This window comes from Durio zibethinus, chromosome 2 (genome assembly GCF_047325235.1).
Source record: "Durio zibethinus cultivar Kanyao isolate XHJ-2024 chromosome 2, ASM4732523v1, whole genome shotgun sequence".
Taxonomy (NCBI): Eukaryota; Viridiplantae; Streptophyta; class Magnoliopsida; order Malvales; family Malvaceae; genus Durio; species Durio zibethinus.
The window spans coordinates 13,214,025-13,238,263 of NC_143163.1; the positions used below are offsets into that span (position 1 = coordinate 13,214,025).

Below are 24,239 nucleotides of genomic sequence, written 5' to 3' on the forward strand. Positions count from 1 at the left end.
AAGAAGTAACTGTCGCTCCAAAATGGGTGTAGCTATAGTGAGATTTCTTACCATGGAATTCATTGAGATCCAATTGTTTACTTACCGTTAGATATGTTGGGCAATTAGGGATCGTTGGATTTATTTTTTTCTCAAATTTTAGTGACCACGAGATAGTTTGTACTTTGTATCAAAAGAATTACAAAAAATGGTAATAAATAAAAAATATTTTGCATGAAAATATATTTTTTTTAAATTTATGGGAGAGCAAATGGAAAGAAAGAAAGATGAATGACTATTTTCGTATGAGCCCATAACATTGAGACATTCCTGCAAGGAATTAGAAAATGATTAGATTTAAAATTTATAAAAAATTTAAAATTTAAAATTAAGTGAATTTAAATATTTATATAATTTTAAAATTTAACTTTTCGGATTTTGGATAAAATATGGTTTAAAGCTAATTTCCTTCCATATTTTTATTTACTTATTTATATTTTATATAAAACATCAAGTTCGTTTTTTATTTATGTAAATTTAAACATTGACTATGAATCAAGGAAACAACACGTAATTTTTCATCGTAATAAAAAATATTTTTTTCAAAATAATCGCAATTTTTTACTAATAATATTAATTTTGTCATTTCTTTACTAATAAATAGTTTAAATATGACAATAACTCAGTAAATCAAAATATTTTAAATAATTATTTTTCCAAATAAAATATTGAACAAGTGGACTCTGACCAGCACAGAAAAAGATAAATCTAATGGTTCATATTTGTCCAACAATATCAAACAGTGAAAAGGTCATATTATCTCATGGAATTTCTTTTAAAGAAATCTTATCTTAGTAGTGACCTGACCTCCACGATGCCCATAAAATACTTCTGGTCTAAATCCAATTCGTTGTGTAGCTCGTAGAATAATGGGACATTTCATTCAGTAAATTTTAAATTTTGAAAAAAAATATAATTTTAAAAAAATATATATGATTTTTCAGATTTTTTTTATTTTTAAGGTATCTCATATTTAAATTTATTTATTTTGTTAAAAAATTAACATATATTAATTTTTAAATAATTATTATAATCTCTTTAATATATATGAAAATAACTTTTTATTAGTTTTTATTAATAATAAATATCTAAATGAAAAATGATACTTTTAATAATAAAAAAATATAAATATTTTATTTGATTGGTATTTTTATTTATAAAATATCATTAATAAAAAAATATTATAGATTATTTAAGATGCTTCTAATTAAAAATATTTTAAATAATTTTTTTATTTTTTAAAAGAGATTATTTAAAATATTTTTTATCCAAAAGTACCTTAAATAAATACTTGAAATTATTTAAAGTTTTTTTTTTTAAAACGTATTATTTAAAGTATTTTTTTTATTAAAAATCTCTTAAATAATCAATTTTATTACTTATAAGATTTAAGAGATAAAATAAAAAAAAAATAAAGTAACTTAGTTAGTTAAAACATATAGCTATTAATTATAAAGTTGTAGGTTTGACATTTTTCTTTAGTATTTTAATGTTTTTAAAGGATATTATTTAAGACATTTTTAATTAAAAATACCTTAAATAATATTTTTTAAAAATTAAAAAAATACCTTAAATAATCTTTTTCATTATTTATAAAATTTAAGAGTGTTTAGAGCATACGACTATTAATCATAAAGTCATAGGTTCAATCATTTCTATACTTATTTTTAGGATTACTTATAAGTTTTTTTTATTATTTAAAGTATTTTTTATAAAAAAAAACACCTTAAATAATATTGATTAATTTTTTAAGAGATTATTTAAGGTATTTTCTTATTAAAAATATTTTAAATAATCTCAAAAAAAATTGAACAAGATTATTTAAGGTATTATTTATCTAAAAAAAGTCTTAAATAATCTCAAAAAAATTTAACAAGATTATTTAAGATATTTTTCATATCAAATGCCATTAATTATAATATAAAATAATTTTTTAATAATAAAAATCTATAATTTATTTATAATTATTTTTAGATATACTTTTTAAAATGATAATTATTATTTTATAATTTTTTATTCAAATTAAATTTAAAAATAATGTAATTTTTTTTCAAAATTTTAAAATACCATAGAAAGAAATAAATTTAAAACTTTAGATATTATTAAAAATTTATCATTTTTCTCTAAAATTAAATTATTTTAAATCAAATATTAAAATCAAATATCCATCAATAAAATTTAAACAAAAAAAAAAAACAAAAACAAAAATTCCTATGAACTAAACGTCTCTAATAGCAAAACTTCAAAGAGTTCAACTGTCGTTCTCCTCAGAGACTTACGTTTTTCTATATTAGGAAAAGAAAAAAAAAAAGACATAGGATTACTTCAAGCATCCAAAACTATAACACCATCTACCAAGCACGTGTACTACACGACCAAGTAACATGCTGCCAAGGTGCTCCCCTCAAAAGCCATCAATTGCGCTTGGTATTCCCCGTTAACATGTTTGCTCAATCTTATAATATCCAGTTTTCCATCTTCTCATCTCAGAGTCTCGGATATAGAGAGGTACCCGAAACTCACCATAAAAACGATTCCGAAGCCCGAAACAATTAAAATCCAAAATAGAACGGTCGCAAGGACACCAAGCGAGGACAGAGAAAGCAAGGGCATAAAGCCACTTCAAATAGAAGAAAGACATGGAGCAAGAACAAGAAACACCACCACCAACTTCTCCAACATCAACAAAACCACCTTTTCCTCCGCCGTCATCATACACGTTATTTCTAAAAATTATGAGCAAAAGGAGAACATGGGTATTTCTATTTGTGCTAGTTTATGCCATCATTTTAGCTTCATCATGGAATTCCCTTAAATTAATACTTTCTTGGTACAAGCGTCAATCCCAACCATCTTCTGCTTCTTCTTCTGGTTGGCCTGCCCTCTATGCATCTGTTCTTCTTGGTGCGCTATTTGGGCTGCTTTCTATGGTTGCAGCTCTGGCTGTGGCTGTGCCAGCCATTTTGGTAACCTGGATCACTGTTGTGGTTTTGCTTGCTTTCTTTGGGAAACGAAAGCGGACCTTGGTTCTTGAAGGAAGAAAGATCACGAGAGAGATCGCTGGCTTTGTGTTCAAGATTTTGTTGAAGGAAGGGAATCTTGTTGCTGCTGTTTGTGCCGTTTTGGGCTACTTTGCACTTGTCAGGAAGAATTCTGGTGAGTGATTAAGTTGAATTGTTTTAAGTTATTGAGGCCTTATTTAGCTGGAGAGGTTTTGCTTTGTAGATATTTGAAGAAATTTGATTGTGGAAGTTTTCCTTTCTCTACAGTCCAAGACATTGTTTGGTTTTTGTTAATTTGACTTAGATTAGGAGTTACAAAGCGAGACAAGCTCTTTGTTAAAGGGCTATGTAACAGTTATCCCTGTTTCTCTTTGTTCTCCGTATAAAAGGAATTACGAGCTGTTTTTTTTTTTTTTTTTTACGCCCTCTTGAATCTTTTTATTACTGGGAAAATTTTCTCCAGTGTATACGTGTGACACCCTTTTATTTTCAGTTTCTTACTGGAGTACTGTTGGAATAGCATGCAAATATTTTCAATTGAAATCCTAGAACATGAATTGGATGGTAAATTACTTCATTAGATTTTGCAAAAATCATATCCATATTATTCTTAATCTATTTCATTGATTTATTTACATACTTCAGTTTTCGGAAACATTAGTGAATTTAACTATATTTCTAGCATTATTGTGACGATTTGGAATTGGCCAGGGTACCTTGCTTTTCCATGCTTTCACAAGAAGCTGTCACTGTGTGAAAATTTGAGGGAAGTTTGGTCCCCCTTCAAATGCAGCATTTATGAAGTGCTTGGACAAAACCATCTTAGAGAATCTGTATGTTTGTGACTGATAGCTAGCCATTTGTAGAACAAACAATGCTTTCTTGCCTTCTTTGGCAGAAACTGAATTAGTAGCAGACAGTAAGGGAAAAGGGGAGAGAGAGAGAGAGGCATCTGATTGATTTCCCTTCATTGTTTCTTACTTTCATTTACTTTTCTAGTTGTTGTTCTCTCTTTTTGGGTTACTCGGTATGGCAATGACTTGATTGTCACACAAAAGATCTCTCTTGCCGAAAGCCTTGACAGGTTACACAGTTCATCTCACTACCCTGGCCGGCGGGAATTTAACCATTCCAATCAACAATGTAATTCATCCAAACTATGAGGAAGTGGTTCCAAGGAAAGAGACGCCGACCCTAAAAGACCCTACAAAGAAACCAAAATTAAGAATCAAATTCAACATCAAGTTTCCAACAAAGTCTGAAAATAGAACAGCTAGAAATCTGGGATCAAGAAGAGTTGAGACGCACTGGAAAAAATACTCTTATGGATACAACTACAAGGGGTGCACTTACTGTGAATTCATAAAATAGACGGCTGTGTGATCTTTTTACATGTACAAGGTAGTAATGCTGGTTGGTTCTTTTGATTTATTGCGTACAAGCGTCGCTTTTGGTGCCCTCCGTTAGAATTGTTGTAAGACTAGCCAATCTCTTCTGCACTCTGCTACTGGTTTCTGATGCTGAAAACCCCACTCCCCATCAGCAAACTTCTTACATATACTGCTCGACTCTTTGAGCCAGAAACATAAATTGTTATCCTAAATTGACGAGGTTAATGGCGTATGCAAGTAACTTAAAATATCATTAATAATTTTTTTTTTTTTTAATATCACAAGAAGTGAAGTGCTACAACTAAAAATCTCATTCTTTGTTTTGCTTTACATTAAACCTGAGAACTATATATACAAAATGTTAGCAATTTGACATAGGGCAAATTTTATACAAAGATTATACCAAATGCTTGTTTATCTATCAATTTTTTTAGAATTTATTAGCACTGTTTGATATTAGGAAGAGTTCAGATCCTGCTCTTGAAACTTGAAAGCGGCACAAGCCAATCTGCTTCACACGGTTACAAGTGCAGAATCATAGGACCCTCAAGGCCTCAACCTCCAGAACTTTGCTAAATAAAATAAATCATTTAACTTGTAACTATTAACCATATATCCTAACAATATTTTACAATAGACTGCATCCCAAATACTCCAAGTTCAGATACTATATCAATTTCTTTTGCCCTCTTGCTTAAAAGACTTCCCGGTACCAGAAACAAAATGAAAGCCAGAACTAGCCCTACAACGGAGAAGCTCAGAGGAAGCTGACGCTGGTTAGCGGAGCAAATTATACTGCTATCGAGCAAATTTTAAAGGTTATTCGTTTGTATTATACTTCTAGTACGATGGAGGTGCTTTACACAGTTATCAATTTCCTCCCTAAAACCATAATTTTCTTTTTGTCGGACCATAAAACCACTGTTTAAATACAGCAAATGAAGCACCATCGAACAGAAAGTATCCTTTCAGCATTTGCAGCAAGTCCTTCACTCACTGAAATCTGAAGATGCTTCTGTCGAATACCCGTATGGCTTCACGTAAGGGTCTGAGTCCTCTAGATCATCTGCATCCCTGATGCCCTCATCTGAATTATCATTTATGTACCCTCCAACATTAAAATTCCCTTGCTCCTCTTCTGCAATATCATATCCATCTTCAACGTCATCATCTTCATCACCTTCATCACCATCTATATTGTAATCACTTCCGTCCCCATCATCAGCTTTGACATTGAAACCAACAGCATAGTCATCTACTGCCAGATAATCATATTCATCTCCTGTTGCCTGACCATTTTCATCATTGTATTCAGATCTTTCAGAGCTGCTAGGGTTATCAGCGGTACCCACTTCTAATCTAGATACTTCATCTCCATTCCAAGCATTTGCTGCAGAACTTCTGGATGATTTCCCCATGATTTCCTTGGGGTTCTCTCTCCCACCAGCAATCTCAACCATTCTCTTTGCCACTTTTGGCCTCCTGCTGCTACGTCGACCACGATTATGCCCTCCCCTGCCACGTGATCGTGATTTCCATTCCAGTACTGGCCCTGATCTCCCACTGTCTGCATTTGTAATTGTCTTGCCAGATCCAGATCTAGAACTAGTAGGCCTTCTTTGAGATCTTCCACCACGTATCACGCCACCCTTCCCACGACCTCTTCCACGGCCAGAACCAGAAAACCCTATCCCCACGTCAACCCAACTTGCTTCTTGTAAATATTCAACCCGATTTGAGGTTTGCATTGTCTCGTCATCTTGATGGTTCTTCACAACAGCATATTTAGATGGAAGCTTCTTAAAAGGAAACAGAAACAATCAGGAAATAATTACTTTGAAATAAAAAATAGTATATATGTATTTATAAATATATATATATATATATATATTATTCAAATGTAATGTAAGTGCAGTTCCCATTAATCAAACAGATCATTGGCCATTAACAGGTATCAAACCATAATTAATACCATCCATGCTGACAACTAAAGATACAGCATACAAATGCCCATCTCTTAGAAGTTAACTTGAGGTACTCAAGGTAAGAGGCCAAGAACCAAGCACAACAAAATCCCAAACCCAGAGCTTGCCCTCAAGACAAGTGAAAGAAATTACATTTATTGCCACTTTCGGCTTATTATATATTTTTAATTACTATTATTTAAAAAACCAAAACCTTTAGGATCTCAATGCATGCACAAGGATATCAAATTATAGAACTAGTTAAAACTCATAAGAACCACTTGAGCTTAACTCAGATCAAAGGGGAGCTCTATTTGCATGTTGATTTCAAAAAAGGGAGCTTCTATTTGCTTCGGAGTTTTTGCTCTTCACTTTTTTTTTTCAAAATTATCTCCAAGTTAAATTATTTAATTACCCTTCCCACTTCTAAAAGTTTCCAGATATCCATATCCAATAAGTTAAATAACTTATTGGATATGAGTATCGGTAAGTTATATAACTTACCAAATATTAACTTAACCTAATTTTCATATCTAGTAAGTTATTTAAACCTTTGTAGAAAAACCCTAAATCTTAAACCCTAAAATTTAATTAAAAAAAAATCTAACAATCTTCAAAAATTTCTACAACATTGCAAAGAAAAATTACGATTTGTTTCAAATAATTATAATTTCATTTACAAATTGACAAACAAAAATTATATCTTTAATAAAAAGAGAACCTGATTACAGCATGTGAGTTTTTGAATTTCTTCTTGATTTCAACCATACGAGTAAGAGGAAACGACGATGTTTCCAATAAGATTCCTAAACAACTTGAATGATGTTCCTAACGAGAGTAGGAAACTTTTAAAAGCTTCTAGATATGCAAACCTAAAAACTTCTAAAAGTTTATGGATTTGCAAATCCAAAGACTCTTAAAAGCTTTTTGCAAAAGGATAATTGAATAATTTCATTTAAAGATAATTTTGAAGAAACAAAAAGGGGGTGTGGAGAGCAAAAAGAGTGGTGCAAATAGAAGCTCTCCTTGGGTTGAAATTTTAAGTTTGAGCCATATCACTATTCCTTTTCTTATACCAAAAGAACAATGTATACTCATAACAGAGCATACTCACAATGCTACCCATACCAAAAGGAATCTCATCCTTTTTCTCTTTCTTGAGTTATCATTTCTACTTTATATATCCAGGACTTTTTCACAATATAAAGGGCACTGCTCACCATAAATTCCCCAGCTCCCTTGTCCCTCTGAGTCTCTGACCCCTGGTTAAGAGTGTAAGAGATAGCTGCATCAAATTCAATAAGCCTCAGGGCCACAGCAGCTGTTGTTTTTGGAATCCATGGAAGTACAGGAACTGCCTCAAGATCGGAAGAATAATTAGCAAAACGCCCTGACGGGTTAGATGGAGACAGCACTTCACATGTAGTCTCAAATTTTAAGGACAAACTATCCCTCATGATGGAACTTTCCAGCAGTGTCAAAATCTGAAAAGGGCACAACAGTAAGTAGCCCAACTTCTTTTGAAAAAAAAAATGAAGGATTAGGAAGAAACAAGAAAAACCCTGTCGATTCAGCATGTGTTTGCCAAAAAGTTACAATGACACATTATTACTCAAGTGAATGAAACCTAAGCTTGCATGACTGAAGCCATTTAAGTTGAATGAAAAACAATAGCCAAGATTCTATGAGTTTTCAATTTTGCTTAGGCTTTCACACCTTGTGAGCTTGTGTCAAATTAAAGAAACAACAATTGTCATCTTCCAATCCCACATTCTCTTCTAAGTTTCTCCTAGCTCTATGTTCTTTTCATCCTTCTATTAGTCTTCTTCTCTTTCCTTTCTATTTCATGTCCAATCCTATCATTCCCTTCTGAATATTTTCAACACCAAGAACTTATTACTTATCCATTTCAAAGAAGATGAAACTAATGTCATGCAGAGCAATAGTTACTAGACGGCCACTCTTCTTTCTTAATTATGAACCAATAACAGTGAGGAAACTTTTGAAGTTGAGATATATGATTAACACAAGAAATGCCTGGCACACAAACCTGAAGAAGCTCTTCAGCTGTTGTTGAGGAGTACAGCTTCATACCCCAAGAATTTCGATAGCCCTCAGTCCAAGCAGGTTGAAGAGCTTCAAATGGAATAGAAACCTGCCAATCAACAATGAAGACGATCATAAGCTGCATAGAACATTAAGTAAAACATACTTAAAAGATATTAAGTCCTAGCTTATGGTGATAACTGCAATCAAAGGTTCATCTTTTATGAATCAAATATACTTGCCCAAAAAAAGCATGCAATTCTAGAATAAAGAATATTAAGGCTCAGAAACTAGCAGGGACTCCCTACACCCCTTGTTGCCCTATACTCACATTTCATTCTTTTGATGAGTTCAAGCTATAATTATACCTAGGTCATAAACCCCATATTTATGGTTCTAACTGATCAAAGATCCCCTCTCTTCATTACCTTTCTCTCAAATCTAAGGAGGGGTGTAAACAAGAAGGCACTGACCTCAATCAAAGCTAACTGAAGTTTAATCAATCTGATTCTCAGAGGAGAAAAGGCTGAACCATCCAAAGCAAAATCAGGACCCATTTGCAGTTTCTCTGCACACTGAGCCACATGTTCAGAAAAAATTACTGTGCTCTTAGAGGCAATGTAAGTCATATGGCATGAAGGGCAGTGATTGTATTCATAAAAATAAATACTGAAGCAGGAATCACACACATCCAGCAGCTGCTTGCACCTTCTCTTCCCATACTTCATGGCACAAAATGTCAACGAATTAAAACGTTCTTTCCACATCCACTTCTCAAAATCTTGATATCTCTTCAGGGCATCATTTTTCTCATTTTCATTCCTGCCAAGGTCAATAGAAAAAGATGTTGATGTCTCTGACATATCAGAATCAGATCCACATAGAGTACTACTAGGACTTTTAAAACAGACACTCCAATCAAGGCTTGAAGCCATTTCATTAGCTTCTGTCTTAATGGTGTCTCCATTTTGCCTCTTATTGACATGCAGCTTATACCGCCCTACAGCTTCCTTAAAGGACATCTCAATCTTCTGCAACATTGCATGCAAGTGGGATTCCCTGATCCCACGCACATCCAAAGATGACAATAGAGCATCAAAACCCTGCAGAGAGGAAAAAGTAGAAAATTGAACACACCAAAGCAACTAATATATGTCAGGAGGCAAAACATGCATGACAAGAAAATAAATAAATAAATAAACATATACAGCATAGTCAGAATTTAAAAGCTGTTTGGGATAGAAATGCAACCTCTTCATCATCAATGAGTCTCCAACGACCATCAAGTAACTCAACAAAGATCCTGCCACAGCCAGGATCACTACAAGATGTAGAAGTAATAAATCGCCAGTATCGATTGCGTCTACGATCTTGACCGAGAGGCAATGATCTAAATACATACATCTCCTCTGCCTTGTGACCAATGTAAAATTTTAGCTGTGAACGTGATCTTTCAAGTGCATATCCTGGTTGCTGATATTGGAAGTTATCTGGTCCAATAGAGAAATCTTGCATTGGCATGTTCCCTTCAGAAGATACGTTGTTAAGATAATTATGATCATTTGGTGGATTATTTAAGCATTCTTGCGGCACAACTGGACCAACAGAGGAATCATTATCTTTTTTGTCACCAACAATCTGGGGGCTTCGCCTACATTCAGCTGAGGACATCACAAGACTATTCTCCATCTTATTCCCCATATATGACGAAAAATTTGCCCTAAATACAAACTCGTCTTTCACGCGACGTTTATCAAGTTGTACCTCTGCCCACATTTGCTTCTTTAAAGCATTTGCTGCCTCTAGGCGTTCCTGAAAGCAATTTCAATTTAGAATATATGAAGAAAAGCAATCAAACAGAACTTTATTAGGTCGATGAATAAAAAAAGTGCAAATCTCACTTCAAGAACAACATGAATAGTGTTTCCTTCAATTGCGACGGAAATCAAAGCAAAAAGTGCATTAAGGCGTTCCTCAACACTTAGATCAGAGTAGTCCCCTTCCATAAGGCCTTGAACCCATAGTTCACCAGTATTGCTTTCATCAATTTCCGTGTCTTCTAGACCAGCACTAGTAGCATCTTTATGAATTCTGGTAGCATCTGCTGATTGCTCAACAGAAGCATCAATATCTTTTACCTTATCGAGGCCTCCAGCATGTGGTGATAAGACACCCTTACATACATTCCCAACTTCAACTTGTTGGGTTCCCAGGATCTCACCACTCTCCCTTCCATTTCCCAAGACAGTTTCTGTATCAAAACTGCTTCTTCCCTCAGAATTGTGCATCTCTTTTTTTGAATTTATTTCAGCACCCAAATCATCAACCTCATGATCCTCTGCTATATCACTTTCAGAATCTTCCTCTCTTTCGGCACCCTCAGCATCTTCTCCTTCTATAAATCCACTTTTAAATACTCGGATTCTTTCTCTGGCTGTAGAAAGAATTGCCTCAGCATCAGCTGGTTCCTTCCTATACGGAGAACGCACACAGTATGTTGAAGGAGCTGTTCTCTCAAAGAGTTTTGTATCCCTTGACAAAGCAGCAGCAATAGAAGCTTCTGGGGTCTTGCTCGTTGTAAGATCCCTCAGACCCGATTTCTTAGTTAACACACCAGAATTAGGAAAAAAATGAATATGTGAGAAAAGAGATAAAAGGAGTTTAGTCTAGAGCAGCACCATAGAACTGCATGGTCACCAACTTAGCTTACCTGAATCTTCTCTGCAACTTCCAATATTGTCAGGCCTTTGCTACCCTCAATGGAGAGAACATGAAATGCAGCAAATTTAACAGTTCCAGGTGTCAAGCGATGCCTAGATCTGCGTGGATTAGAGAAACCCCTTTCTTGCATTATAGCGACAGCATTTTCAGCTGCTGCCCCATTTCGCAAATTAGTAATTATGTCTTCTCCATCATTACCCTACATTAACACTGAAGATAGATTAATAATTCCGTACAAAAATGAAAAACTAAAGAAGACAGATTCAAAGCTAGTTGACTTAACATCATAATTTAACGTATTACTATCAGGGATGCACTCTCATAAATTATGTCCTTAACAGTAAGATTTTTTTTGGTAACAAGAAAATTGACATGCTCACAGGCTGGATTTTGTTCAAATTGCTTCAATGACCTTACCTTAAAAATATTCATCAAAGGAAAAGAAGAATTTGAAGAAAATTATGTTCAATACCAATCAACTCAGACACATGAATGTTTTACAAAGAGAAAGAGACATCTAAAACAGAAGGAAATAAAGATTAGGCAATTTATGGTGTATTAGAAATCGGCATAAAGTGAAAAAACAAGAATAAATTAACAATAATAGACTGGGAAGAGAGCTCTTTAGAATAGCTTGCTTCCACTCACTAATGTTATGTACAAAAGTTCTACTGGAAAGAAAGATTGCCTACTACTTCAGAATATACAAACTCTTTCTACTATCTGCATCCCAAAATAGTCACATACTTAAATGGATAATATATTCAGTAAACCAACATATCTTACCCAATATTGGCATTGTCAAGTATATTCTACAGGCAAACCGGTTTCTGTATGTACGAAGCAAGAAATACCCATCTTTAACCTTGTTTATTGACTAATAATTCACACTAACCAACCCAATCCGAGAATAGTAGTTGAAGACTTGGTTATCATCTGTTTTCCTGATCAATACCCCATTCAGCAAAGCAATGATATTACCCCATTCAGCTAAGCAATGATATTATTTAAAGAAATACATGATTTACTACAGCATTCAGAACTCCATGAAGAAGCAAACTTTCAATGTAATACAAAATTTTTCTTAGTACCATTCCTAACTTGATCAGTTAAAACTAAAAAATAAAAGAAGCCCGAAAAATGTCGCATCCCACGGTAAAAGACTCCCATTTCTAAGGCCGAAAATCAACACAGTTTGCTCAGAAAAGTCAACTATGTATAACATTCTTATCGAGTAAACCAAATCAAAGATGTGATACAAGCAGTATTTATTGAATTCTGTAACATAAACGAAAAGGCAACCATTACATTCAAAAGTAACAACTACATAACTGGAAACGGCATTGCTACATTAGTTAAGAATACAGTAAGAACAGCCTGCTGTTCTTATTGTTCATTTACTGATGTTATGAATAGCTTACTGCGGTGCAGCTGCTACTCTTTGTAGCCTGCTTCTTTGGATGAATACAAATCTCATTTATCAAAAAAAGGAAAAAAAAAAAAAAAACCATGAGAAATGAATTTTAACATTCAACATGAAAACACAGATTATTTTTCAACTGAAAAGATAAAGAAGAATAAAATTAAAACCAAATAACCAACTGACAAAGAAAAGCACCTCATTTTCATCACAAAGATATGCCTGGTCAATATTTCTTTTCTTCAGCTGCGGCCCAAATCCAGCAGACAGAGCAAATTGCCGCAAAATCTCAGGCCATGTCAACATATTTAAGTGGCACTGCCAGCTGCGTATATCAAAACCCCAAGCATATGCCTAAATATAGAATGCAGCACAGGGAAGGAAGGGGAGAAAGTATCAGATGTGAACAAACAACCAAACCATAAACTAAGAAGAGATATATAGTGGTAACAGCCAAAGATAGAATAGCTTACTGCTTACCCCTTCAACAATCTGTGGATGCCCACCTCCAGGATTAACAGCACTATTTTGACTAGCTCCCAGCCCAGTGGAAGGTGTTCGTGCAACATCCTCGATATCTTTGATAATAGATCTCAGAAGGGCAATATGTATCTCACCCAACAACCTTGGATCCTGAAACATCCGAGAGAAAAAAAAAAAAAAGTGCAAATCCATATCAAATAAGATTAATAAAAAAGGATCTCAGCTCCTAAAAGATTTAAATGAATATAAAGATCCCATTTAGAAGGAGAAAGGAATAAAGAAAGGCAGAAAGACAACTTACATAGTCATGAAAAGCTTGGACAAGCTCATCCAGAGTAAAAGGCCAAAGTCCAAGAACGTCTGCAAAGGTAATTAAGAACCTCCAAACCTACAATATACATCACAATTCAAACCTTGATAACTACAATGCATACCCATCCATTTTAGATAGGCAGTCTAATGATGTGCTTGAATACACGTGCATAATTTCAAACTGAGTATAAGAAAACATAACAAGGCCAATGACTAACATCATATTTTTATGTTTAATCACAAGTAGTATAAAGATTTCACACAAAACATCAAGGGCAAAAGAACCCTAATCCTTAATACGATTACAATATCATGAAAATGGTAAATAATAATGATTATGAATGCATCTGATATAAAAGATAGTTCTCGATGGACTGCACAGTAAACATAAAAATGTGGAAATTCAGGGTAGAAAACCAACAATTAATTACTTTAGACAAGGCTTCATTTGGTAACATAGCCAAATATTTTTTATGTTTTCTATTTTCAAGAGTTTCATTTTCCTTTTTTTTCAATTTCTAATTAAAGGAAACATATTTAGTTATAAAGCAGCTGTTGCATGATAGGGCAAGAAAATGGTGTGGTATGTCTAGTTCGAGTTCAAGACTCATCATCATAACTTTTTCATCTTGCGTCATTTTTTGAAAATAAAACCAGAGAGAAGAAATGGAGAAAAAGAGTTGTTCAAAATTGCTAAGATGAGCGATAAAAAGAGTAGGAATCTTAATGGCATAAGATGAATCAAAGGCGGTGACAAAAGAGTTTTAGTTAATGATGAGGAGATTAAGAAGCGATGGAGAGATTATTTTGATAATCTCTTTAATGGCAATTTTGAGCATGACATAGATGAGTTTAACATACCTTTTATGAATATAAATCATGTGTTCAAACGTAACATTAAAAGGTATGAGGTTTAAGAGGCTTCAAGAAGAATTAAAGAAAAGAAACCTGAAACCTGTAGGACCAGATGGAATCCCAATTGAGGTTTGGAAATGCTTGGGTGAAATAGAGAAAGGATGGTTGATAGAGCTTTTCAACAAAATTTGGCGTTCTCAAAAGATGCCAGAAAAATGGAGGAAGAGTACTCTAATGACTTTATAAAAGAATAAAGGTGATATACAAGATTATTCAAACTATTGAGGAATAAAGCTGATGAGTCATACTATGAAATTATGGGAAAGAGTAATTGAATGTAGATTGTGACATGAGGTAACTTTTTCTGAAAACCAATTTGGGTTTATGCTAGGACGCTCCACAACATAGGCAATTCACCCATTGAGGCTTTTGTTGGAGGGTTTTCAAGCAAAAAAAAAATCTACATATGGTATTTATCGACTTAGAGAAAGCATAAAATAAAGTTCCCCAAGAAGTGCTTTGGTGGGCCCTAATGAAGAAAGGGGTTCCTATAAAATACATTAACATGGTTAAAGATATGTACGAAGGAGTTGTAACGAATGTGAGCACATTTAGGGGCTTGACTAATAGCTTTCCCATTACCTTAAGATTGCATCAAGTTTCAATACTAAGTCTATTTCTTTTTTCATTAGTTATGGACAAGCTCACTAGATATATCAAAGATAAGGTGCCATGGTGTATGTTATTTATCAATGATATAGTCTTAGTTGCTAAAACTTGTGATGATCTTAATGCAAAATTAGAATTATGAAGGCATATATGGAGTCTTGAAGCTTTAAATTGAGTAGACCTAATACTGAATATATGGAATGTAAGTTTAGTAGTCATAGCGAAGCGAATGCTAGTGTGAATAAGTTGGATGGTGAGGTAGTACCAAAGTGTAGTCATTTTCGATATTTGGATTAATTATTCAGAGCGACGCTGAGATAGAAAGGGATGTAAATCATAAGATTCAAACAGCATGAGTGAAGTGGCCAAGTACCTTGGCTGTGTTGTGTGATCGCAACATGACTTTAAAGGCAAAGTTGTATAAAAGAACTGTAAGGCCTACATTGTTACATGAAATTGAGGCCATTAAGAAATAACATAAGAAGAAAATAAGCGTAACTGAGATGAGGATACTTGGATGGATCTATGGTAAGACTAGAAGAGACAAAATCATAATGAAGAGATTCAGGGAAAGGGGTAGTCCGAATTAAGCAAAAGATGATAGAGAGCTGTTTGAGATGATTTGAACATGTGAAACGTAGGCCTATCTGTGTATTAGTTAGGAGAAATGAGGATACAAGTAATAAGAAATTATACGAGAGTTAAGGAAGTAAATGAAAAGGTTATTTTTTATAGAAACGAGTGGCGCAAGAAAATTTAAATCTATGACCTAACATGATTCCTTTTTTTTGCCTTCTAATACAGCCGACCCTAGAATTATGGGATATAAGGCTTAGTTTGTTGTTGTTGTAAAAGGAGACAGTTCATATAACAGGGCACTGTTCAGAAGCAGGTCAGTGTCCACGTTGTAAAATTTGTGTCCAAAACTGTTGGAAACATTCTCTTTTTTTCTTTTTGCATCCAACAATTTTGAAAATTTTGCTTTTCTTTTTGGTTTTTTGAGAACGAAAAACATGCAACCACACATATATGTTCAAAAAAATGAAAACAAAAACAGTAAACAGAATGCAAATGTTAGCAAAAGAACCCTAAGATTTTGCTTTCATCATTTCTATTAATAATCAGTAAATAATAAGTGACATATTAATTAAATCAAACAAGATACTATATGATTGTAACTTCGGTAGAACAGTATCAATATAATATGAGCACTTTCAGACTTGCTATTACACTCCAGTCAATTTAAGATCATCTCCTAATCAGGAAAAGGAAAAGCTGCAAAAGTATCCTTTAAGAAAACAACTAGACAAGCTCACCATAAGAAGATTCCCTATGCTCTCCTCAGAACCGTTCCATGGTTGAATTGAGAAGGGTCTCTTCAACTGCACTGTTTTAGGCGGGAACTCACACAGCTTATCTAAAACAGGCAAAAAGGATATATATATATATATATAAAAAAGACAGTTGGTAAGCTGAAAATTCATACCAGGTAAGCTGAGAATACAAACAGGCAATCAAGAGGATCAAAACCAGGCATAGTCCCACAAGGTTGATGGTTCAGATGTTCAAACTTAGACAATAAACAAAGTCATGCAATATGACACCATTGTAGTAGTCACAGTTCAGACTATACAGACAGAACCAATACCCAGAAACATTCATTGGATGAGATTATTAGTTCAATTAGGAAATCATAATGATCAGAAGAAAATAAAATAAATTAAATGGCTGAATTGTGGATCAAATCAATAGTCTTCTTCTTCCACTAGAGATCAAAGCAACCTTCACTAAAACAATAGATGCATAGACCTCAGAAGGAATTGTTTAAAAGATAGAAGAATGTAGCAAAGGAGGCATCAAAAATGACCTACCTCTAAATATATCAAGATTTTCCAAGATTTCAAAGTCAAGTGACAATGTTGAAGGCAGCCCTTTGCTTGATACAGCTAACTCCATGAGTTCCAAGCGTTCATCCTCTATAGGTTCCATCGATTCTTTAGCAAGTTTGCGAGCAATAGCTCTCTCATTAGCAGCTTTAAGCCTAGCTGCCTCCTTTTCTTTACGCAGTTCTTCTTTTTGCCGCATTCTCTCAGCCTGCATACATAAAAAGACATAATTACACCCGAAACGCATGTGCTAAAGTTTGAGAATCCTTAAAACAATAAGCTCCAAGACTTACTCTAACAGATTCCTTCATCAAGAACTTCTCCCTACGCTCTAGTTCACGCCTCTGCTCTCTCTGGTATCTCTCCTCCTCTCGTTGCTTTTCACGTAGTAGCCTCTCCTCTTCCTTCCGCCTTTCACGGTCATGTCTCTCCATTTCTTTTTTTATTTGCTCTTCTCTCTTGACATACAAAGAAAGTATTGGTGCATAACATATAAATCTCAGAGACCAAGAAAAAGGGTATAAGCCAAACCTTTCGCCTCAACATATCCTGTTTTTCAAGCTCCTTTCGAATTCTTTTCTCATGGGCTTCAATTTCACGTGCAATTCTAGCCTCTTCGCTCTACAAAACACAGATAAAGATTCATGAGATACCATTCTTGATTAAAAGCCATGGGATACTTCATTGCAAATAACAGTACACCTTGCGCTTCCTCTCCATTCGCAAAACATCCTCATCGAGACTGACCCTCCTGTCAGATGATACAAATGGGCTTTCCAGCGCAGAAATTGGGTGAGCACCAATATTAGCATCAACAGCAGTATTTGCTAAAGAGTTCTTTCGTGAAACATTATCATACTCTCCTAAAGCAGTAGGTAAGAGATGCCCCTGCCTGCTTTGCTGAGGCAAAAGATTCAAATTAGGCATCTGACCTGGAAAACCATTTCCAGAAGGTACTTGTTCATTCCCATGCACAGATGAACGCCCACCAGACAATGATGTGGCCATGGCATTTGGACCATCAGTGGGTGAACCATAGTTGTAGGATGGGGCAACTCTTTCATATGTTTCAGTTCTAACAGTGGGCTGCTCTGGGAGAAACTGATATTCTCGAACAGCCCTCATAGAACCCTGAGGATGAAACAGGTTCTCTTAATTTCTTATCACTACACTTGATTTTGATATAGGGAAAATAAAGTGTTCTGCAATGGTCTACAGATGATGATTACCAAATCACATAATCAGAGGATTGGAAGATGCGGCAGGTTAAATAAAGAAGAATGAATGAACACAACTGTTTCTACTGCATCAACTGAACTTATTTTACTAATAAATCAAGTAGTTAACAGGCATAAAATATTCACCATAAGAAAGCACCCAAAACAATTTGAGACTTGTCATCCAATATGTTTTCTATCAGTATTAGAGAAGCAGAAAATTAAATTATTCCAATCATGAGATACACAAAAGACAGATGATTTTCGAGTCCCCCAATTGCCCAAAGTCTAGTTAATATATGGTCCCATTTTATAGTTTTCCTTGGAGCCAGTAAAACTAACCAAACCTAAAGAGGCAAGGCATTAATTAAAAGCATGTAAGACAAAAGCAATTATTAAGGAGAAATTAATCAGGATATTCACATTGTTTTCTACCCATGTTGGATATGTGGTGAATAAAATCTAACCTTGACTGTTTTTGTATCGCGTTGTTCATATATTTTGGTCTCAAAAGGCTGTCCTGGTTGTTTCTGCTGCACTTCCGTTGATGCTACTAGCAAAACATAAAAACATTTAACAGGTTGCAACTTCAAAAGATAACAGTTAAACACAAAGCCAATGACAATATGTTGACATTAAGTATGGCTATAACTGTATGCCACAGGTTTCGAGAAGAAAATAGAAACAATTCAGGAAGAATAGAAAATCAAGCCAATGAAGAATAAAATTTAAACCGAACTAAACTGTCACTTAAATAGAAAATGCACGCTAGTGGGCAGTAGCGGCTCAATATAGGCATGCAGTTTAGATCAAGCTTTAAATGTTGCAGAGGAAGAAACCACTCCTTGCAGTGCTATCTAGTCCATACCATATTTTGACACATGCATTATTGCTTTTACTGGTAAGAGTTAAGACCAACAGCTGACTTAACCAAAGGAAGTTTTAACCTTTTCTTCAAGTAATGAACATTCATCACTTGCAAATATTTCTTCTGATTTCCTAACTTGAAGCAATCTACCTCCTCTAGTAACTATTAACATGTTACAGAAACCTGACCCAGAAGCTACACGTTGTTAAGCAAGTTGAAATCCAAACGAACAACCTTTAAAATTAGCATCAAACTAGCACTGTCAAAATCTAACAAGTTATCAGTACAAGATCCATGTCAAACTTTCTTAATCGAACACATAATTAAGCTTAATTTCAACAACCAGATTCACATTCTTTGAGCAAGAGAAGAAAATTTTCAGCAACTTGCCTATTGGCGCACCAAATGCACCAGGTGGCAAGGGATCAAACTCCATCCCAAGCATAGGACCATCATCCCTTATAGGCTCACCCAGCTGTAATTCCACAAATGCTATAGCGCGAAGCTCCAGCTCCACGATAGAGCGAGGCACCTCGTAATACCTTGGAACAGTCATTCCAGTTCTTGGAACCGCCCTTCTCAGGTCCAGCTCATGACCGAGCAAACTGAAGCCCCCTGATCCATGCTCATTTCCCGCCTCAGCACCTCCCATTTCCTCCCCTGCTAGCGACATGGAATACTTCCTTTGCCGTTTCACGGAAGGTCCCTTCCTATCCTTAAGCCGGCGGTGGCAGAACCACATCTGTAACTGCCTATCCGAAAGCCCCAACTGCACCGATAATTCTGCCCGTGTAGCTTCGGACGGGTACATTTCCACTGAAATAGCATCAATGAGCAAATACTATAACAAATTAACCGTAAAAAGCCATTGAGAGAGAAATAAGTAAGAAAGTATAACGAACTGGCATATGTTTTCTCTAGTATTTCAAGCTGAGAAGCGGTCTTCATTTTCCGCTTGACTTTTGTTTCTCCTTCCGGAAGCTTCTTCTCTCCTTCAGAACTACCTCCGCCCACACCCCCTCCACCGCCACTGACACCACCAGTCTCCATTTTTCAAGGTGAGACTAAAAATCCCTAGAAATTCAACAACAAAGCTGAAATTGAATTTTACTCTGAAAATGAGATCATCAAGGAGCTTCAACAGCAAGAAAATTCCCGAAATTTTTTTAAAAGAAAAACCGAAACGAAAAAAAAAATAAGAAGAAGAAAACAGAGAGATTCTCTGTCTAAAACTAGGGATTGAAGGTGGATAAGATTTGACAAAAATAAAAATGAATTTAAATAACTAAATTAAATACACTTTTATACATTACTACAACAAAGTCATTCTCTCTCTAAATGAAAAGCGAATCGTACAAACAAAAGTTTCTCTCTCTCTAAGAATCGATATTGTATTGGTGACTGTGTGATTGAGATGTGCGGTGAGATTTGGGGAATAACAATTCCAAATAATAAATAAGATAATAGCATTAGTCGTGTCGCGGATGAAAACAATAATAATAATGGAAGTTGAAAGATTGTTGAGGAATAATAATAATAATAATAATAAAATAAAAACAAAAAAAAGAAAGGATGTGAAATTCTACTATAATAATTTTGAGAAATTGAAAAACGAGGAACAATACAACAGCGAAGAACAACACTCTTTGTCTCTCTCATCGCAATCGATCCCATTGTTTCTTTTTTCTTTGCTTTTTGTTTTTGGTTTTTGGGAGTTTTTTTTCTTTTTTGGGTTTAAAATTAATAGAAAAAACAAGAGTGGGGAGGGTGGGTTGGTATTTGTCAGATGATGCCTTTTTGTTTTTGTGTTTTTCAATTTCAGGAGGGCGTGTGCGTTGAATATTTATGTATGAAGCGCTGTGCTGGTGTTTTTTTTTTTTTTTTCTCAAAACGGGGAGAAATGGGGAGGGGGAATGAGTGAGCTTTTGGCCTTCGGCTGGGGCTTTTATTGGCGTTACGGAGTGCGTTACGCAGTAACGAGACAGCATCTCATCCAATTATCCGAAATCCACTTCTTTCGTTGTTCTTCTTCGTTCATTCGGTACGAAGAGTGTTCGCCAGAATTCACATTCCCCGCCACAGTCATAGCGCGTCAACATACTCTTTTTTTCAAATTATCAATCTTTTTGACCCTTAAAAACATGTACTTTAATAAAGGAGTTTACAGATAAGTCTTATTAATATTTTAAAATATTTAGTCAACATCCTGTTTTTCAGGATATAAAATTTAATTTATTATTATTTTTATATTTATTCAAGATACTCATTAAATATTTAACTTATATATATTTTTGTTTTTATAATCTAGAATTATGATACGTGGATATTGCTACATTAGAAGATACCACATCCAACTCATCTTAAGCATCATCTCCCCCAAGCTTGCAATCTATCTTCATATTTATCAAAAGAAACCTTCCAATCCCATTAATCTCCTTAAATGCTTTCAATTCATCGAAAAGCCATTTGACTTCCTTCAATAATTCCAATCAAGTTGTAACTTTTTTTACCTTTAAAGAAAAGATGAAATACCAATGGAATGTGTTCAAATTCATAATATTTGAATATCAAATCAGTAATTTTCTTAGGTTTGCAACCGAATTCATTCCCTTCTCATTTATTACCAATTGGAGTTAATTATAATGTTTCATAAAAAAAATCATTCATATTTGATTATGAATGTAATTTAAAAAAAAAAAAAAAAAACCAAAAGGCTCTACCATTAATTTGTTTAATTTAAGTTTTTGTTTCATTTTCCTATTTTTTTAGTTACAGTTTTATTCACTCTGTACCAAACACAATCCTTACATCATAAAAGATTGTTTTGCATGTTTGTTTTCTTGCAATTAGAAGTGTAATCGAACTGAGTCGAACCAATACATTAAGAAGCTTGAGCTCGGCTCCCAACTCTCGACTTGATACTCGACTCGAACTTGATCGAGTTTCATTTTTTTAGCTCGAGCTCGATTCGTGATCAAAATTGAGTTACTCGAACTCGCTCAATTAAGCTCGATTAATATGCTAAAATAAGCTCGATTCTTATACTCGACAAAAGTTCGATTATTAGTGCTCGAGCTCGAATTTGTGATATTTTATTAATTAAAATAATAAAAAATTTTAAATATAAAGTTCGATTAAGCTCGCGAGCTACTCAAGTAGGTATAAAATACTCGAACTCAACTCGATCATGAGTCGAGTTATTCGAGCTCGAGCTCGACTTGATAATAATCGAACCGAATTCGAGTTTTATTCAAATCGAACTTAAATAACTTACGAATACTAATGTATCATTTACACCCTTACTTGCAATTGATAGTTTCTTTAATTTTAAGATTTATTATTCCATGAAACCTGATTGAATACATTGTTATTAAGCTTAAGGATTTCAATTTAAAAAAAAAAAAATTATGACTTTCGTAACACCTTTTATTATCATAGAGCATTTAAGGAGGTTACATCAAAAGTAGCTTTATGAGAATACTGAGATCTATTGATTATTGAATATATTGTTATTAAACTTAAGGATTTTTAATTTTAAAAAAAAATTACGACTTTCGTAACACCTTTTACTATCAGAGAGCATTTAAGGAGGATACATTAAAAGTAGCTTTATGATAATACTGAGATCTATTGATTTTCTATTATTATTGTTAAATAATATCTAATCATGTTTATCAACTATATAGGTGATAAAAGTTTTATACTTTTGTTAATTGAAATTTCCCCAATATTTATTAATTTAACTACTCTATTTTTTGAACTCTTCCTTTAATCCTTTTAAAGGGGAATCATTTGTTTCCAATCTTGAAGCCAACATATTTTGTCAGAAGCACATTTTGTCATGGGTAAACCACATATTTTGCATGAATTATTGGTTGCTTAATGAAGTCATTGTTAAACTAATCTCCTATAATTTGAAACTTAATTTATGTTTTTATCCATAAATTAACTCATTTGTGTTCTTTAGCATGCGTATAATAACTATTCTTATAGATTTTGGTATTAAATTTGAGTATGAGATATGCCTCACACCTTTTACAACAATTCTTACCTTATTACTTTAAAATCGATATGTAATTATTTATACAACTAGCATTTCATTGTTAATTTACAGTTTAATTTTATGATTAATGATTCAGAAAGGAAATATGTATAGATCATTGTTTAATTACATCTTTTAACATGAAATTTTGTTCGGATAATAATTCTTATAGTTACATATCCTGTAGTTATTGAAAGCATTATACGTTGCAAAAAAACAAAGGAACCAAGTAGTTTCTACAAAAAAAAAAATGCTTATATATAACTATATAAGAATGCGTTTGTAATTGTTAAAGATATTTGACAATAGATAGATTAGTTTGTTAGCTGATAATAAACCATGCTAAGTTCCATGTTTTGTTAAGTTGTAGTTTTTGTATACACTCATTTTGTTATCCTTTATATTCTATTAATGTTTTCCTTTATGTCATTTATCAAAAGGAACTTGAACTCTTCAAGAACTATAATCAAATTAAAGAATAAGAGTACTTACATTTTTACTTATTTTAAATATTTTTCAATTCCATATGTACCATTAAACCTTTTGGTGTTACTTTATTTACCTTAAAATTTGTACTTTTCCTTATAACTACTACTAGGGTATAAAATGTTGTTGGTTTATATTTTTTTTTATTGTTTCTTAAATCCCAATGGCAAGAGAAAAAAAGAGAGAGTCATTTTAATCACTTATAAAGGTGTCATAAGAGCACTCTATAGGTCGCCTTGCACAAACAAGTTTAGGAGAGTATACTAACTACCTTTATAAATATATTTTGCTTATCTAATAATAATGTTTGGACCATAAAAGCTTGGGGTAATATCAATCATTTAAACCAAACAGGACATGCCAAGTGTGGTTTAAGAGGTAAGAAAACAATTACTTAGTTCTTGAATAGTTGGATACAAAAGTATGCCATCCCTGTAAGTAAAACAAGTAATCTTATATTACAAAAGTTCATATAATTGATGCATAAAAGACCAAAAGTGTGCAAACTATGCAAACACCAACAAGAGAAACTCATCTACTAAACTATACTTTCTAGAAGTTGCAAATAGTTTTGCACTTGGCAAATTTCGTTTGGAAAGCTTTGTGTTTAATAAAAGCTTTTGCTTTCAAAATTTATAGGAATATAATTGCTCGGGGCTCTCAAGAATATGATCATATACCATTGTATAGTTTTAAATACACCAATTCAATAATAGAATGGCATTTAATTGCATATACCATTGCATAGTTTTAAATATATCATTGAACTTGGCAAAATTCTTAACAAAATTTTTACTTATTGTATGTAATGCTAGAACAAAAATAGTTTATTGAACCT

General features: G+C 33.7%; 2 protein-coding genes across 10 annotated transcripts; one reads left to right on the forward strand and one right to left on the reverse strand.

Moving 5' to 3' along the window:
- Positions 1–2,475: 2,475 nt before the first annotated feature.
- On the forward strand, positions 2,476–4,593 carry LOC111309315 (uncharacterized). Of its 4 annotated transcripts, none has more exons than XM_022908387.2 (2): positions 2,476–3,195; positions 3,753–4,593. In XM_022908387.2, exons 1-2 carry the CDS (start codon positions 2,679–2,681, stop codon positions 3,884–3,886), a joined length of 651 nt encoding a protein of 216 aa, XP_022764122.1. In that variant the 5' UTR covers positions 2,476–2,678; the 3' UTR covers positions 3,887–4,593. The 4 variants fall into 4 exon arrangements, with proteins under 4 accessions (XP_022764122.1, XP_022764121.1, XP_089606737.1 ...); XM_022908386.2 differs by having other exon boundaries at positions 2,533–3,195; positions 4,117–4,549; XM_089750611.1 differs by having other exon boundaries at positions 2,533–3,195; positions 4,126–4,549.
- Positions 4,594–5,000: 407 nt separating this feature from the next.
- On the reverse strand, positions 5,001–20,687 carry RLT2 (Homeodomain-like transcriptional regulator). 6 transcript variants are annotated; one of them, XM_089750599.1, is made up of 19 exons: positions 20,499–20,687; positions 19,776–19,947; positions 19,264–19,689; positions 18,473–18,555; positions 17,491–17,919; positions 17,320–17,409; positions 17,082–17,246; positions 16,774–16,996; positions 16,219–16,319; positions 13,368–13,454; positions 13,064–13,216; positions 12,782–12,937; positions 11,153–11,362; positions 10,344–11,042; positions 9,694–10,254; positions 8,916–9,545; positions 8,447–8,551; positions 7,617–7,880; positions 5,001–6,228 (listed from the first exon to the last, which is right to left on the reverse strand). In XM_089750599.1, exons 2-19 carry the CDS (start codon positions 19,921–19,923, stop codon positions 5,422–5,424), a joined length of 5,337 nt encoding a protein of 1,778 aa, XP_089606725.1. In that variant the 5' UTR covers positions 19,924–19,947; positions 20,499–20,687; the 3' UTR covers positions 5,001–5,421. The 6 variants fall into 6 exon arrangements, with proteins under 6 accessions (XP_089606725.1, XP_089606723.1, XP_022764115.2 ...); XM_089750597.1 differs by having other exon boundaries at positions 19,776–20,687; XM_022908380.2 differs by having other exon boundaries at positions 5,001–6,231; positions 19,776–20,545.
- Between the last annotated feature and the right edge of the window lie 3,552 nt (positions 20,688–24,239).